Source organism: Eschrichtius robustus, chromosome 6 (genome assembly GCF_028021215.1).
Source record: "Eschrichtius robustus isolate mEscRob2 chromosome 6, mEscRob2.pri, whole genome shotgun sequence".
NCBI lineage: Eukaryota > Metazoa > Chordata > Mammalia > Artiodactyla > Eschrichtiidae > Eschrichtius > Eschrichtius robustus.
Genome location: NC_090829.1, coordinates 98,650,803 through 98,667,961, shown reverse-complemented (window position 1 = coordinate 98,667,961; position 17,159 = coordinate 98,650,803). Strand labels below are relative to the sequence as shown.

The window sequence follows — 17,159 nt, the reverse complement described above, 5'->3', positions numbered from 1 at the left end:
ATCACCCAGAAGAATGTACTTTATAGGCCAGTGGCGGATACCCTAATTGAAGTTTTGGTAGCAGATATGGCCAATTACAGGCCAAAGAATATTTATAATATTTACTGAGAATAGGCAAATTCACTTGATACTTTGTATCAATTACATAATTTCTAATTGAGTATAAGATAATGTTTGAAAATTGCAAGGGCAAAAAACAAATGTTTTCTTTAATGATTCCTCTCAAAATTATTTCATATTTATATAGGATATTAACTGAAAAATACGTAGAATCTTAGAAACACTATCGCTCACTAAAACCTCTCTTCTGATTTCTTATTCATGAAATTACACTGATGCTCATTAATTGCCAAGTTTAAAATGTGTGGTATATAAACTCTAAATCATTTAATTCCATAGTCGGGAACCGAGACAGTACTCAAGTATCTGCAATCTCAATTTAAACTAGAAAACAAAGTCTCAATTGGGGAAGAGTAAAACTTTTAAACACAATTGATTTCTCTACTCATAGGCAGAGTTTCATATAAATTTACCAATGACTACGAAGCCTTTAGTAATTTTCATACATAAACACAAAAATACCCTCACCTTCTAAACATTCCTTCTTATTGTCTAGCTTCTCGTGGGCTTTTGCACGCCTAAAGAGAGCTTTCACATATTTGGGATTAAGTTCAACAGCCTTTGTACAATCTTGTGCCACCTCCTTCCATTTTTGCTGTAATGAAAGTATTAAAAAAAAGTCACACTAAAGGAAGCACTGTTTGACAGAAATCAGTTTTCTAAACTCAGGAGGCCAAGTGTTAAGAATCCCACACAGAAAAAATATTCCCAATTCATACAAAGAGTTAATATCCACAATACATTATAACAGCTCATATAAATAACTGTAATAAAGATTAGCAACCTAATTTTTAAAAATAGGTAAAAGACATATTTAAGCCATCTTTCTACCACCAAATCTACAACCTACCTGCATCTATGTGATCATATCATCTCCTCCTCCCCTCCTGTTAAAACTGAGGAAGCACCCCCCTTCACCAAAGGCCAACCTTCCACTTGTGGTATGGATCCACATTCTCCCCAATTCAAGGACTTCACTGTTAGCTATCCTGCCTCTGCATCAATCTGCTTCTCTACTGAATCATTCCTATTAGCATAAAAACACTTGCTTTAGTATTTTCCATCTTTTAAAAACACTCCTTTGATTCCATAATTCCCTGCAGTTATTATCCCATTTCTTAGCTCCTGTTTATTGCCAAACCTCCAAGGAGTTGCCACTCTACTTGATTTCCATTTACCTCACCGGCTGCTCCTTCCCAATTTCTGTAGCTGACTTCTTCCCCTCTATCTGATTTCTACATGCTGGAATGCTCAAGGACTCATCCCTTCTCTCGCTTAGGTGATCACATCTATTGTCCGGGTAGTATATAACATCTAAAATTAGATGACTCCAGACTTTATCTCTTTAACCCAAACCACGCTCCTAAAATAGAGACATTTCTCAATTCGACTGTCAGCTGACTCACTCCTTCTTCACTCCACTATTATTAAAACTCCTGCTTCTCTTCACGCTTCACATCCAATACAACAGCAAATTCTGTTGGTCTTCAGCTTTCCTTCAGGTCTCACCTAGGCAACTACAACAACATCCTTCCTTAGTCTCCCTGCCTCCACTCTTGCCTCCCTCCAATATATTCTTGACAGAACAGTGAGAACAATTTTAGATGATGTTCCTGCCCTATTTAAAACCCTTAAATATTTCCCATTACACTCAGAATCAAATCCAACCTTCTTACCATTGCAAGGCTTTGCCTGATCTGGCCTCTGCTACCTTTCCAGTTTCATCTCTCTATACCCCAGGATCCTTTATACATACTTCTTTAATCATGGCAAACTCTTGCCTGCCTCAGAGCAATTACATACACTGTTCCTCCATTTGTAACACTCATGGAGTGTTACACCAACCCCACTCATTTGTCTATTATAGAATCAAAGCATTTATCAAAATGTCATTTAATAGTTGTTTTGCGATCCTTGAGTTCTATGCATAATTGTTTGCTTTTATAGACCCAGCTCCTACTATAGTAACCTTTCATATATGAAACAGTCAATAAAATTTGGTTGAACAAAAAATGCAGAGAATATAAATGCCCAATAAACATAGAAAAAGATTGTCCACTTCACCAACATCTCAAAAATTGCAAATTAAAACAATGAGAAATTTTCTCCTACCAGAGTGGCAAATATTATTAAGACTGATAATACACAGTCAGTGAGATACTGGAAAACAAACATGTTCATATATTATTATTAGAATAGGTATTGATACTATCTCTTTATGTTTCCATTTCTAGAATTTTATTCTCCTGAAAGTATGCAAAAAAATACTTACAAAAATATTTACTGCAACACTGAATGCAATAGGGAAAATAGGAAGCGATTCAAATGTTCATCAACAGGGAGATGTTTTCCACTATACAAACATGTAACAGCTACTTATAGCCTTTAAAAAGAATGAAATAGATCTGTGTGTGCTATGAGAAGCTGTACAAGATACAGTGGCAACTGAAAAAATATGTTGCAAACAATGTAATAGGAATTCATCTTTTGGTCTACCCCCCCCACATATGCTACTATTACATATATGGGGACAAAAGTTGAAGAAATAAACTCAAACTGTTGAGGAGGATGGGGTCACCAGAAACTTTAACTTTCTATATTATCTAATTTCATAAAATCTGATATATACAACTTTGGATTGTGTATGTGATGAGCAAAACTAAAATTTGTTCTTAGAAAGCTATGTAATTAAAGGATATAAAAACCAAACAAAAATCCTGTAATTTCAAAACAACTTCAAAATGTTTATTAGATTTATTTGAGTGGCATTAACTGAAACATTATGCAAATAAAGAGAAACAAAACAAACAGAAAAACCAACCTAGGATACATACCAACTGCTCAAATGCAGCAGCTCTGTTTTGATAAAACGTGGAAAGGTCAACATTCTTCTCTGTAGGGCACAAACTGATAGCCTCGGTATAGCACTGAATAGCTTGTTCATATTTTCCTGCTTTAAAATATTTGTTGCCTTTGTTCTTGGCTGCTTGGGCTCTATCAAGAGAGTTCTGAAATATGAGGAAACAATTATGAAAAACTTATCAATACTCAGTAATAGATTCGGATCACAGTGATTAAATGACACACTGAAGAAAAAATGGGAGGGCAGAATGGCTGTTCACAATGCAAGTCAGTCATATAAATATCGTCATGGGACAGCGTCTTAGTAACAGGATTGCTTAGCCAAAAGGTTTATATATTTTTAACTTGAAAAACACTGACTTCTCCCAAGAAAAGGCTGTAGTGCTTGAAAGTACCACTTTTCTGCCATTCCTGTCAGCAAGAGATATGATAGCTGTGTTTAATTTTTGCCAGTCTAATGAGTATAAAACAGTGGTTCTCAATCAGGGATGATTTTCCCTCTAGGGTACCTTTCACAATGTCTGGAGACATTCTGATTATCACAGCTAGGGTCAGGAGGAGGTGCGACTGGTATCTAGTAGGTAGAAACCAGGAATGCTGCTAACATTCTACAATGCACAGGACAAAACCTGCACACCACCACCTTGATCCAAAATGTCAACAGTGCCTAGTTTGAAAAACCCCAGTGTAACATAATTCTAGTTCACATATTATTGTAATTCACATTTTCCTCACTATCAGTGAATTTGAAAATCTGTTCATGTTTCTTTATTGGCCACTGGACTTTTTCATTCTGCAAACCACTTATTCACACGTATTGCTGTTTTTCTATTAGGCTGTTTGTCAACAGTGTAGAAGAGATACTAGAAACACTTTGCCATCTTCATTACAATTGTTATCCCAAATCTATTGTTTGCTAATCAAATACATTTGGGGGACTCCTATATTTGTCTCAGAATCTGCTTCCTAGAGGAGCCATCTCACATACTTCATGAGTTGGTAGTTAATACCCACTGAGGACAGTTGCAAAAGCTTCAGTCAACGTTTGGGAAGCATCTTTGTAGACAAATCCAGTTATCTAGGTTCCAGCTACTAGGTCCAAGAGCTTCATGGCACATCTTCACCCCAAACTTTGTTTGTCAACATCATTCAACTTTAACAAATACGTGATTACGAAAGAACCCGTATATCTCCAACAGGTAAGCATTGACAAAGCAAAAGCAGAAGCAGCTACCCCCACAACTAACTTACAGGGAAGGCTATGTTGCTTGGGGCCCAGGGCATCTCAGTCACAAAGAGACAATGGGATAGCAAACTTCTGTATCTGCTCTTTTCTCCCTTCCTCTTGCTTCATTCTTCTTTGCTACCTGTCCCCCTCCATTTACCTTTTGTTTCCCTTCTCCTTTAGTCTGAATGTAGCTATAATTTTTTGTTTTTCTTGTTTTTTGTTTTTTTTTTATAGTGTGCAAAGAAGGATGTGTAGGAAACTTTAAGTTCAGAATATAAAACAGCTAGTTTAAGTTTGCTAGTGTCAAGAAGAAACATGCTCATTTTAAAATAATATGTGGGAGGATGAAAGGAGCCAACTAGAACACAAACAGAGTAACAGATAAATATGAAATCTTCCACTTGTAAATAGCCTAATCACCTTCCAAAAACTTTGACAGTAAAAATCCTCAGCACCAAACATTCATACTAGAAGACAACTAGGACTCTCTTATGTAGTTGTGGATTCTAGTTGCTGGAAAACTGCACTTGAAGCAACCTCATCAGTCCTCCCACTCCACTAAGAGAGAGAAGTCAGACTGGAGTAGGGTTGTATCATTCAGAAGGAGTGAGGATCCCCTCCACCCAAGAGACAAGTGACAAGCATACCTTGCCTATCTTCCAAGAGACCATACTGTCAAGAATTGCTAACATAAAGGAAAATTAATACCATAAAAGAGAGGCACCTGATTCAAATAAAAAACTAGTATTTGAGAAAGCGGGATAAACAAAGCAAACAGAAAATTTAACATCAGAGGAATAAGAGGTTACCACAGTCATCTTTAAAAAGGCTGCTTCTAAAGAGCACCAATTAGACATCTTGAAAATTAAAAAGGATTATTACAATAAACTCAATGGATGGACTGTATATTAGAATGGACATAACAGAGGAGCAAATTAACGAGTAGAAGGCAGAGCCAAGGAAATCTGCCAGAATGCAACAAGAACAGAGGACAGGGAGGTGAGAAGTCTGGAGGAAAAGTTAGATGATATGGAGTATAAATACCAAAGTTCCAACATCTATCTATCTGAATTTTAGAAGGAAAGGCATAGAAAGGAGTGTTTTAAGAAAATATTAGAAAAATTCCTGGAGTTGAAAAAAAAATGACACACATTTTTAGACATATCATGGTGAAATTTCACAGTAAAAATCCTTAAAGTTTTTAGGTAGAAAAAAACCAGATTACCTACAAAGAAACAAAGAACCAAACTGGGGTCATACTGTCACCAACATTAGGTATTTAAAAACAATGAAGCAACAACTTTAAAGTCCTGAAGAAAGATTATCTTGAACTTAAAATCTTATGCCTAGCTAAATTAGCATTTAAGGTTGAACACAAGAACAGAAACAGAGGTGTACAACTTCCTTACCACTAAAAATAAACCCCAAAGCAGGGGAGATGATCAATAAAACAAAAAGCAGGAAGAAGAGGGTAAAGGAAGAAACAAAAAAGTGGAGTACATATGGCAGGAATCATTAAACATGTCAATAATAACAATAAATGTGAATAGGTTAAATCTCCCTATTATAAATAAACTATCTATCTATCTATTTATTTATTATTTTTGGCTGCATTGGGTCTTTGTTGCCGCGCACAGGCTTTTCTCTGGTTGCGGCGAGCGGGGTCTAACTCTTCGCTGCAGTGAGTGGGCCTCTCACTGCAGTGGCTTCTCTTGTTGCAGAGCATGGGCTCTAGGCACGCGGGCTCAGTAGTTGTGGCTCGCGGGCTTAGTTGCTCCACGGCATATGGGATCTTCCTGGACCAGGGCTCGAACCCACGTCCCCTACATTGGCAGGCAGATTCTCAACCATTAAGCCACCAGGGAAGCCCAAATAAACTATTTAAAATAAAAAATAACCACATGCTACCTATAAGGCATGACCTAAAACAAAATGACAGGTCAAAAAAAGAATGTAAAAGTTACAGAATGTAAAAAACAATATAAAAACGTTACAGGGGCTTCCCTGGTGGCGCAGTGGTTGAGAATCTGCCTGCCAATGCAGAGGATACGGGTTCGAGCCCTGGTCTGGGAAGATCCCATATGCCGCGGAGCAACTGGGCCCGTGAGCCACAACTACTGAGCCTGCGCGCCTGGAGCCTGTGCTCCACAACAAGAGAGGCCACGATAATGAGAGGCCCGTGCACCACGATGAAGAATGGCCCCCACTTGCCGCAACTAGAGAAAGCCCTCACACAGAAACGAAGACCCAACACAGCCATAAAAATAAATAAATAAATAAACCCAAAGTTTAAAAAAAATTAAAAAAACAAAAACAAAAAACGTTACAGAATGCAAATACTTGCAAAAGAGAAGGCAGTGTCAGACAAAAAGGCAGTATGAGACAAAATACCATCACATGCCTCAGATGCAGCACTTCTGTGGGCAGTTTTATTGATAAAAGATACAATCTGCCAAGAAAACATCATTACCACAAACCTTTGTGTGCCTAATAAAACTTCAAAATAGTGAAACAATTACTTTTGTTAAATACAAAAGCAAGAAAAACATTATTTCAATTTCTTGTAAAAAGTTTACAATGTTTCTAAGTCATTGAGAACATAGCTAATACACATTCTAACAACACTAGGGACTGTTGATAGAGAAAATAATGTGTCAAATGCCTGTGAGAAGTGTGTTCGGCTACAAACATATTGAAATTCTATTTAGTATTTTTACTAAAGATTTGCAGATTAAATAAAAAGAACGTTCTTCGGACAGAGTAATGACCTTGTTTCATTAACACAAACAGGCAATGCACTCTTTCCTGTCTACTGGAAGTTTAAAGCTACAGGATGTCACACAGAATTCAAGGAGAAGCAGTCATGGTGAAGGCAGACAAGTTAAAAGAATAGAGAGAAAACTGGATAGGTAAACAAGGCTTCCTCTCCTTAGAAAGATGGATACTTCCAATTTTTATTCAGCAAGGTCTAAATCAACCTAAAACCAACCAAGAGAATTTTTCAATTACCCATTTCCCTCCATTCAGTCAAGTTTAACAATAGATTCCCTTTAAAAAGTATTATAAATTCCTAGGGGCTTCCCTGGTGGCACAGTGGTTAAGAATCCACCTGCCAATGCAGGAGACACGGGTTTGAGCCCTGGTCCGGGAAGATCCCACATGCCACGGAGCAACTAAGCCCATGGGCCACAACTACTGAGCCTGTGCTCTAGAGCCCGTGAGCCACAACTACTGAGCCCGCGAGCCACAACTACTGAGCTCACGCACCTAGAGCCCATGCTCTGTAACAAGAGAAGCCACGCAATGAGAAGCCCATGCACTGCAACGAAGAATAGACCCTGCTCGCTGCAACTAGAGAAAGCCCGTGTGCAGCAACGAAGACCCAACACAGCCAAAAAAAAATAAATAAAATAAATTTTTAAAAATTATTATAAATTCCTTATCACCTAAGGCCTAAATCAGAACCTGCTTAATTTCCTTTCCTTACTGGAAAAAAAAAAAAATGCTATGACATTGAGTGAAAAAGGATCAAATTACATAGGCAAATCACCAAACTGCAAATTTTCTCCCACTGTCACTCCAGAGCGCTACCAAACCATGTTTGGGGAGAACAATATCTCAGTTAACCTCCCTAACACCTTCTGCTCATTGCACCCCCCCACCACCACCACCACATTACTTTCTGTCCAACTGCTTCCCTTCATTAACAAAAATGCACAGAAAGAATGGCATTACAACAGGGACAGTACAGAAAAGCTAATTATTTTGGCCCACCGGTAAAATTTAGGACAAAAAGCTACTTAGCACAATGCCCGCTTATCAATCAACACCAGCATTCTGCTGTGTCAGGAATTAGACATTTTTTTCACAAGCTTTGAGGCCAATACCAGGTAGAAATCAAAATAAATGCACTGGAGAAAAAAGTTTAAATTAGAAAATATACAACTACCAATTCTTTATACTATAAGGGATTTTAATTCCAACTCAGGAATCCTTTGCACTGCTTTTCAGTCACTTTCTCCCCCACTCAGTCTACCTTCTCAAGTTATAATAAGAACTTTTGGAATTAAAGGTTGAAGTTGGAAAATAAGCCCAAAGACAGTTTTGAAAGCATATTTTATAAATGAGAAATGAAGACATACAGCTCTAGAATGTAATGGGAACACCCTGAAATGCTATTATCTTTTCATGTGGTCTATTTTCATATCTAAAAGCTACTAAGGAGATTTAAAAGACTATCAAGACATTATGTTACTGGAAATCACTCTTGGTTTTGGTAACTTTTTTAAAGTTCCGAACATTCCATAATATTTTACAGTAAAATTCTGTGAAAATGCATCTTTCTCTTACTTTTCTTACAACAAATTAGTTTCTGATTGATCTGAAAGCTCTTCTTAAGTAAGCTGGACCATATCATTCCCTGCTTAAAACCTTCCAGTAACTTCCCACTGCTATTGCCTATACACAAGCCTCCAAACTCCCGCTACTCCACTCCTGCCACTCCCGCTTCCCACATGTAACTTTGGTGGATTCAAAAAGTACTAATCTCGGGGCTTCCCTGGTGGCGCAGTGGTTAAGAATCCGCTTGCCAATGCAGGGGACACGGGTTCGAGCCCTGGACCCGAAAGATCCCACATGCCAGCCAAGGAGCAGTTGGGCCCGTGAGCCACAATTACTGAGCCTGCGCGTCTGGAGCCTGTGCTCCGCAACAAGAAAGGCCGCGATGGTGAGAGGCCCGCGCACCGCGATGAAGAGTGGCCCCCACTTGCCACAACTGGAGAAAGCCCTCGCACAGAAACGAAGACCCAACACAGCCATAAATAAATAAATAAATAAAATTTAAAAGAAATAAGCAAAACATTCTTAAAAAAAAAAAAAAAGTACTAATCTCTTCCTAAAAGAAAACAGTTTGAAAAGATTAGGTACTATGTATTCAATTTCCACAGGCATAAATTTAAACTTTGTGAATACTGGTAAGAGTACAAATTATAAAAAAGAAGAAAGACATTCACTTCTGCCTAGTATGTCACACAATCAAAGTATTATTTAAAACAATCTATTAGATAACTTAGCTTTTTTTCCATCCAGGATTTGAATAAGTTGCATCTCTTCATAATGAATAACTGTCCAGCAGAGTCAACTCCATAACTCCATGTGATTCTGCTAAGTGAATTCAAAAAATATGTGGAGCTGAAACTTGTACACAATCCTGACATTAATGCATGAAGCAAAAGTCAATTGTCAAAATTACTTTTGAAAATTCTTCGGAAGAGTAACACACAGGAAATGCAAGGTAGGTGCTATTACTATCCCCATCTTACACATAAAGCAACTGAAGCCCAGAGAGATCAAGAAGCTTGCCCAAGGCAAGATTCAAACAAGCAATCTGACTCCACATTGCCTAAACTTTACTTCTATACTGCGTGGATTGTCATCCACACTTTATGAAGAATGAGTTATCATCAGAATCACATCCAGACTCACACTCTGGAACTGAAACAAAGGAAAGATTCAGGTATATCTTGCTCACTACTGACCCCAGAGCAAAAGGACAAAGAGAATCATCAGCATAATTAGGTCTTTTGCTTTTTGCCAAGCAAGTGTAATGGATTTCATCGTAGTTAAAAGCACATTTGATGTGACTCCACTGTACAACGATCAACAGGATAGTTTTTATCCTGAAGGAACTCCAGAGAGTGCAAGAAACAAGTGAACTGCAGCCTCTCAAAAGAACTACCGCTGATCAAACACTGAAACCCCAATTCACATTAAGAAAATGTACATTAGGTGATTAGAAACTTGTGTAGCTAATAACTAGAAAATTTTTAGTTGAAAGAGTAGCAACTGCATATATACACACACTTACATACAAACTACGTGGGTAAACCATAAGGATTAAGAACAAATAACTCAAGTAATAAATCTAAAAGGAAACAACGAGAAACATAGTAAATACTATGTCTTCTCTCTCTACAACAAACACTGCTGAAACTTGTCAAAGAGACAAAACCTAGGAACCTGCCCCCCACCTCCTGCAGAGGTAAATAAATCTACTATGGAAAACAAGTTACATTTAAACACAAAGCAACAAAGTATTGATACAATCCCCGGAAATTTATTAGAATACAAAGTAAGAAAACAATCAGGGTTTGAATCATCAGTCAAGGTTACTTCAGTTAAGGTTACTTAGAACAATCTGCTCTGGAACCAAAATGACTAACAAAGGACAGTCAGGAAAATACTCCAAGGAGGAAAAACAACGCCAAAAGGGTTATTCAGCACACAGACACAGAAGAAATTCAGGAGACCAGAAAGGGAGCTCTAAAACAATTCCTGCAATGGTAACATGACTATGTTACAGACGGCTTTCAATGACAAGAATTTGGTAATAAGGAATCACTGTAAATTCTTAGCAAGTATTTATAAAATATTATTCTGATGATCACACACATATAGTCACTAAAAGGAAATGAGCTAGAATCAGGTACATTAATCCATGTGTAAGCAAATAAAATAGGTACAGTAATCTCCCCTTTATCTATAGGGGATACATTCGAAGACTCCCAGTGAATGCCTGAAATTGTGAATAGTACTGAAACCTATATATACATTTTTTCCTATATATAAGTATCAAGGATAAAGTTTAATTTATACATCAGGCACTGTAAGAGATCCGTAACAGTAACAATAAAATCGAACAATTATAACAATATACTGTAATAAAATTATGTGAATGTGGTCTCTTTCTCAAAATACCTTATTGTACAAATTTAATGCCTTTTCCATCTTAACTAAACACACACTGTGGCTGTAACTTTTACAGTTTGAATGTGACAGCAAAACTAGCACAGATTTCTCTTTCTTTCTTCACAGTTCAGAAACAGATCTATTCTTACCATAGATCTTATCAACCTCACCATATGATTATTTTTCTTTTCCCTTTAAGTCAAGCACATTCACCTTTTCACTGAAAAGAAGTAGTTTAATGGCTTCTCTCTAGCATATCTGAATTGCCAGCATCACTACTCTTGTGCTTTGGGCTATTAAGTAAAATAAGGGTTACTAGTGCAAGAGTCAATCTGATAGCTACAAAGTGACTAACGGGCAGGATATGCTGGACAAAGGGATGATTCACATCCAGGGTAGGATGGAGTGGGACTGTGTGAGTTTTCATAATGCTACTCAGAACGGCGCACAATTTAAAATTTATGAGTTGTTTATTTCTGGAATTTTCCATTTAATATTTTCAGACCACAGTTTACTGTGGGTAACTGAAACTACAGAAAGCTGAAACTGTGGGTAAGAGGGAACTACTATATTACTTATCACCATAATTACACATTCACATCCAGTTAAAATATACATGAGGTGGTTCCATAATGTTTCTCTTAAATGGTTTTATTCCCTTAAACTTATCAAATTCCAAAGGCATATTTTAAAATTTGGATCCCAACTTTATAGAAGTAGCAATCAACTCTGGAACACTTACCTCATGAGAAACAACCTTTCAGTACTTAATTAACCAATTGTTACTTTTATAAGAATCAAATCTAGGATAAAACATACCTAAGATAATAAGAAAGTCCTTTCCCTATTACATCCTGAAATTTAAAAATCTACAACAACCCCACCTACTAAATTGTAACACAGAGAACTCTTTACCTAAGAAGAACCTACTTGTAAGAATGCTGCTTCCAGGGCTTCCCAGGTGGCACAGTCATTTAGAATCCGCCTGCCAATGCAAGGGACACGGGTTCAAGCCCTGGTCCGGGAAGATCCCACATGCCACAGAGCAACTAAGCCCGTGCACCACAACTGTTGAGCCTGCGCTCTAGAGCCCGAGAGCCACAACTACTGAGCCCGTGCGCCGCAACTACTGAAGCTTGTGTGCCTAGAGCCCGTGCTCCGCAACGAGAAGCCACCGCACCACAACAAAGACCCAACGCAGCCAAAAATAAATACAATAAATAAATTTATAAAAAAAAAAAAAGAATGCTGCTTCTGCAGGATTATGGTTGTAGTTCATACAAAATCACGTGATTTATAAAAGGAATGCCTAAATGAGGTTTATGACTGGTAAACCAATTTCTAGGATAAACTGGTAGAATACAAATGAAAAGCTGGAAGTTTTGAAAAAATATTCAGTTTGTGGGAATTTTTTAAAAATGTCAAATAATGAAGCTTCATCAGTTCATTCACTCAACACCTGCTCTGTGCCAAGTTCTGAAAAATGGTGAGAAAGATAGAGCCAGTACCAGCCTTCACAGAGTCGAGTTTAGTAGGAAAGACATGAATAAATGACTCTAGTACCATATGGTAAGTGCTGTGGAAGAGAAAAATTCAGTGTTATGTAATCACATAACGGTATGCTTAGGTAGAAGAGTTTCAGAAAAGGTGAAATGACTTACATGTTGTGACTTGAAGGATGAGAAGGTAGGGGTACTGGGTGGGCATTGTTACAGAACATCCAAAGGCAAGAAACAAGAAGTGGCAAGAGATGAAGACAACACGTAAGCAGGATCAAGATCACAGAGGGTCTTAAATCATGATGAATTTGAACTTTATCTTGGTGAGCAATGAACAGACCACTTAACAGTTCTAAGCATGGGACTGTTAAGATTTACTCTAGTACTGACAAAATGGATTGGAGGAAGACACTAATGAGAATATCAGTTATTCAGTCAAGAAATAGCAGTGGGAATGGAGGAGTAGTCAGATATTTAAGAAGTAGAATTTTCTGGACATGTTTCTAGATTGGATGTGGAGAACATGGAAAGAATAGAAAGTTAGGGATGATATCCAAGTTTCTGGCTTGGGAAACTAGTTAGATGACACGCATTAAATGATAAGGAATAGTCTCAGGAGAAACAGGAGTCTGGTGTGAAACACTTGTAAGGTAATGAGGTGAAGATTTCCTTTAAATCTGGGCCTTTTGAGAGGTCTGGGCTATAAACAAGAAATTAGGGGGCCATCAGTATATAAGTGTTAAGTGAAGCTTCTGGAGGGCAAGCAAGCATCCAGTGAAGGTATGGAATATAAGAATGCCTATGACAGAACCATGAAGGTCACCAAAGGAGGCAGAGAAAAGAGCCTGGAAAGGAGACTGAGAGGAATCAGCAAAGAGAGGTATCAGGAAGTTTTAAGAAAAGCAAAGAAAATCAGGAGAACATAGTGTCTCAGAAGCCAAAGGAAAAATTATGAAATTAAGAGAAGACAATGTGAAACATTGCAAAGCATCAAGTAAGATAAAGACTGAAAGGTGTTCTCTAGACTTAATTATATAAGAATGTCACTAGTGACCCTGATTTAAAAAAAAAAAAAAGATTAGAAACAGATCATTGAGGGGGAAGAATTATTTCATTTCAACCATGACTGATAACAGCAGGTTACTCAGTTTTTGACCCCTTTATTAAAATGTTTAGGTACATCTCTCCCTTCCTATTCTAAAGGACTGACTTAGATTAGTGGCTCCTAAACATTTCCTGTTGGGTTAACTCCTGCGTAATATTGAAAAAACTTGAACACTAGAATAACTGCTTTTTAAAATCATCAAATTAAAAACAATTGGATAAAACACTACTATGAAGTCAATAATAAATACATGCACATTAGAAAAAAAAATCACAGGGACTTCCCTGGTGGCGCAGTGGTTAAGAATCTGCCTGTCAATGCAGGGGACATGGGTTCGAGCCCTGGTCCGGGAAGATCCCACATGTCGTGGAGCAACTAAGCCCGTGTGCCACAACTACTGAGCTTGCACTCTAGAGCCCATGAGCCACAGCTGAGCCCGTGTGCCACAACTACTGAAGCCCAGGTGCCTAGAACCTGTGCTCCGTAACAAGAGAAGCCAGCGCAGTGAGAAGCCCGCGCACCGCAACGAAGAGTAGCCCCCGCTCGCCGCAACTGGAGAGAGCCCACGCGCAGCAACTAAGACCCAATGCAGCCAAAAATAAATAAATGTATTAGAATAAAAAAATCACAGGTTACTTGAAAAAAGAAATACCTAAGACATTTGTGCAACCAGATACCATGCTTGGTGAATATGTGGGCATGATGCTCCCCTGTGATAACTCTGGCCCAAAGTCTGAGAAGTCCTGTGGATTAGATGATTGGCAAAGAACCTTACCAACTTTGTAAAATCTGTAATTCTCAAGTTTTCAAAATAAATTACTGAAGCAAAATGGCACATCATGGTAGATTTTATAATGGCCCAAAGTGGAATATGATTTAATACTTTACCTCTATCTCACACACTATCAACTGTGATTAGACGCCTTTCTCTGGTGAAATCCTAAAATCCCCATTAATTAAACAAAAATATGAATTTTTGCTTTTGCTTTACAAGTATATGCTATCCCAGAAAAAAAAAATAATTTGATATAGCCTGCTTGCACGTGAGTATCTCAAACCCAACAGACAGAAGCCCAGTTATTTTATTAGTTCATTTTTACATTAAGGCAAACATAAGCCAACAGACAATAACCACTGATTTTCCACTTTATTCACTGATATTGAACCCTGAACTGACAATATTTGTCCATTCCTTCATTGCCTTAAAAATTACAGCTATTGCTCAGGTGGAGAAAGAACAGTCAGAGCATCAGGATTCTGCCAGTTTTTCCATCAGTTCAAACAAATGCTTTCTTGTTTACAAAACCCACCGAGGTTGACAATTTAAAGGTGCTATTCAAATATAAAGCAATTTCTCCAACCACAGATAATAATAAATTACAATTTGTGGTCAGTTATATTTAGGTAGTCTAATAATAACTCTGAGGGCTAGACTATAAAAAAGACAAAAAACAGTCTTTCAGTATTTTTTGGTCACCATCAGCTAAAATACAAATTTCCATTAAAAAAACGGCAAAGACATTCTTACTGCTGCTTTACTCAAGTATCATCTAGTAACTCAAAGCAAGACTACAGGTACCACCCCACAAATTCCACAAGAAGAGTATATGCAAGTGTTCTGCTCAGTTTTATTTTGGGGCAAAAGGAATCATTTTAAAGCAGTTCAAGTTATACAAAGAAGTCAATGTTAAAGTCTAATTTTTAGCGGCAGTCAGGTGAATTAAAAATATGTTCTGGGCTTCCCTGGTGGCACAGTGGTTGAGAGTCTGCCTGCCAATTCAGGGGACACGGGTTCGAGCCCTGGTCTGGGAAGATCCCACATGCCGCGGAGCAACTGGGCCCGTGAGCCATAATTACCGAGCCTGCGCGTCTGGAGCCTGTGCTCCGCAACGAGAGAGGCCGCGATAGTGAGAGGCCCGCGCACCGCGATGAAGAGTGGCCCCCGCTTGCCACAACTAGAGAAAGCCCTCGCACAGAAACGAAGACCCAACACAACCATAAATAAATAAATTTAAAAAAAAATGTTCTGATAAAACTACAATACACCATGAAATTTAAAAATTATCACAGTGTTGACCTAGACAATGCTGAAAAGCTGAAAATGGGATTTAAGGAAATCTAAAATCTGAAAGTTTGCTGAATTCTATCAAATACCAAAGAGGTGAGGTGGGGTAGTATTTGAAACTGCAATGAAATATCAAAGCCTTGTTTCTTTTATAGAAGTTATCTTTATTTTTGGTGATTATTATAAAACAGAGAACTTTTATGTATTTTTCATTCACCTATTATTCTTCTGTGATTAAAATAAGCTAATGAAATAGGAAATGACCAGAGAATTTCAGAAATATGAAAACAAGACAAATGATGACAAATTCAAAGAATCACCTTGATTACCACTCTCATTAACAGCACTCAGAATCACCAATTTTTAGGGCTGGAAGAAATATAAGAGATCCAATATTTTAATTCTCTTATTCTACAGGGATGACACTAACGTCGAAGAGATAAAATGACTTTCTCAAGGTAACCATGCTGGAGAGCCCAATATAAAGCACACTTCTCCTGGTTCTCACAGTCCTTGGGTTCTTCCAGCATACTTGTACTGCATCTTTTTTGTATTTTTTTTTTTTAAAGCAGTATCTTACTCTCCTATTAGAAAGACTATTTGGCTCTCTCAGGGCCTAGCACAACGCCAGATATATAGGATGCACTAAACTAAGGTAGTTTGCTTCCACATCAGAACTTCCTTTAAAATTAATTTGACTACTTAGTAAAAACATGTCTTCAGTCTGAATAGTATAATGTGGAAATAACTTGCAAATGTATATAATTGGGAGTTTTTTGACCATAGGTTACTGTGAACTCTGATTTACTCCGTAACCGCCATTGTACAATCTCAGACTCAGATACAATCCTCCACCTCACGTTATCTCACCCCAGTATTGTTAAATGCAGCCAGGCCAATTCCCCCCACAGCTGTCAGATACCAGAAGGATTTAATAGTTCAATAAAGCCATACAAAGCAGTTAATTCACCAGACACTCCGACGCCTGGCTTAACCGTATGTCAGGCTTGGTCATGTAAATTTCCAGGTAAAATTAAAAAATGAATTTAAGATGCTTCTACCCCAAAAGTTTAAGAACTCATGCCCACAGATGAAATAAATGCCACTGAACACCATTTTACTCTTGTCAACCAACAGTCACTGTATTTACCTATCCCCAACCCTAAAATACTTCAAAAAAGGGGATTCGCTTGTTATTAAAAGATTATTACTAATTAAATCCTAGGCCTTAGACATGACCAAGGCAATTCATATCACAACGTACCAATAGTTAAGGGAATTTGGCCTCCTTCATTAGTTAGTTAAATACAATCATCACATTTGCAAATGTCCCCGTACCCACAACGCTAAGGGTAAATGCTGTGTCACTGAGAAGAAAAGCAAGTATTTTTCTGAAACCAAAAGGAAGCTCTCAACGAATGTTGCTAACCTGTGCCCTCGGGCTACTCCATTCCCTATAAAGGCAGCCAGAACTGAGTTTCCCTAAACCCATGCGCTGCCTGTTGGCAGCTTCCGTCTGATGGGAAGCCCCCT

The 17,159-nt window shown here is 37.9% G+C and overlaps 1 protein-coding gene across 1 annotated transcript in view; it reads right to left on the bottom strand.

Annotated features, from left to right (window-relative positions):
- Window positions 1-17,159, bottom strand: part of TOMM70 (translocase of outer mitochondrial membrane 70) — a 49,732-nt gene that overhangs the window by 31,959 nt on the left and 614 nt on the right. Inside the window, exons 2-3 of the mRNA XM_068546849.1 lie at window positions 2,955-3,128; window positions 589-715 (exon numbers count right to left, since the gene is read on the bottom strand). Of these exons, the coding sequence (XP_068402950.1) occupies window positions 589-715; window positions 2,955-3,128 (301 nt within the window). The remainder of the gene's footprint in view (window positions 1-588; window positions 716-2,954; window positions 3,129-17,159) is intronic.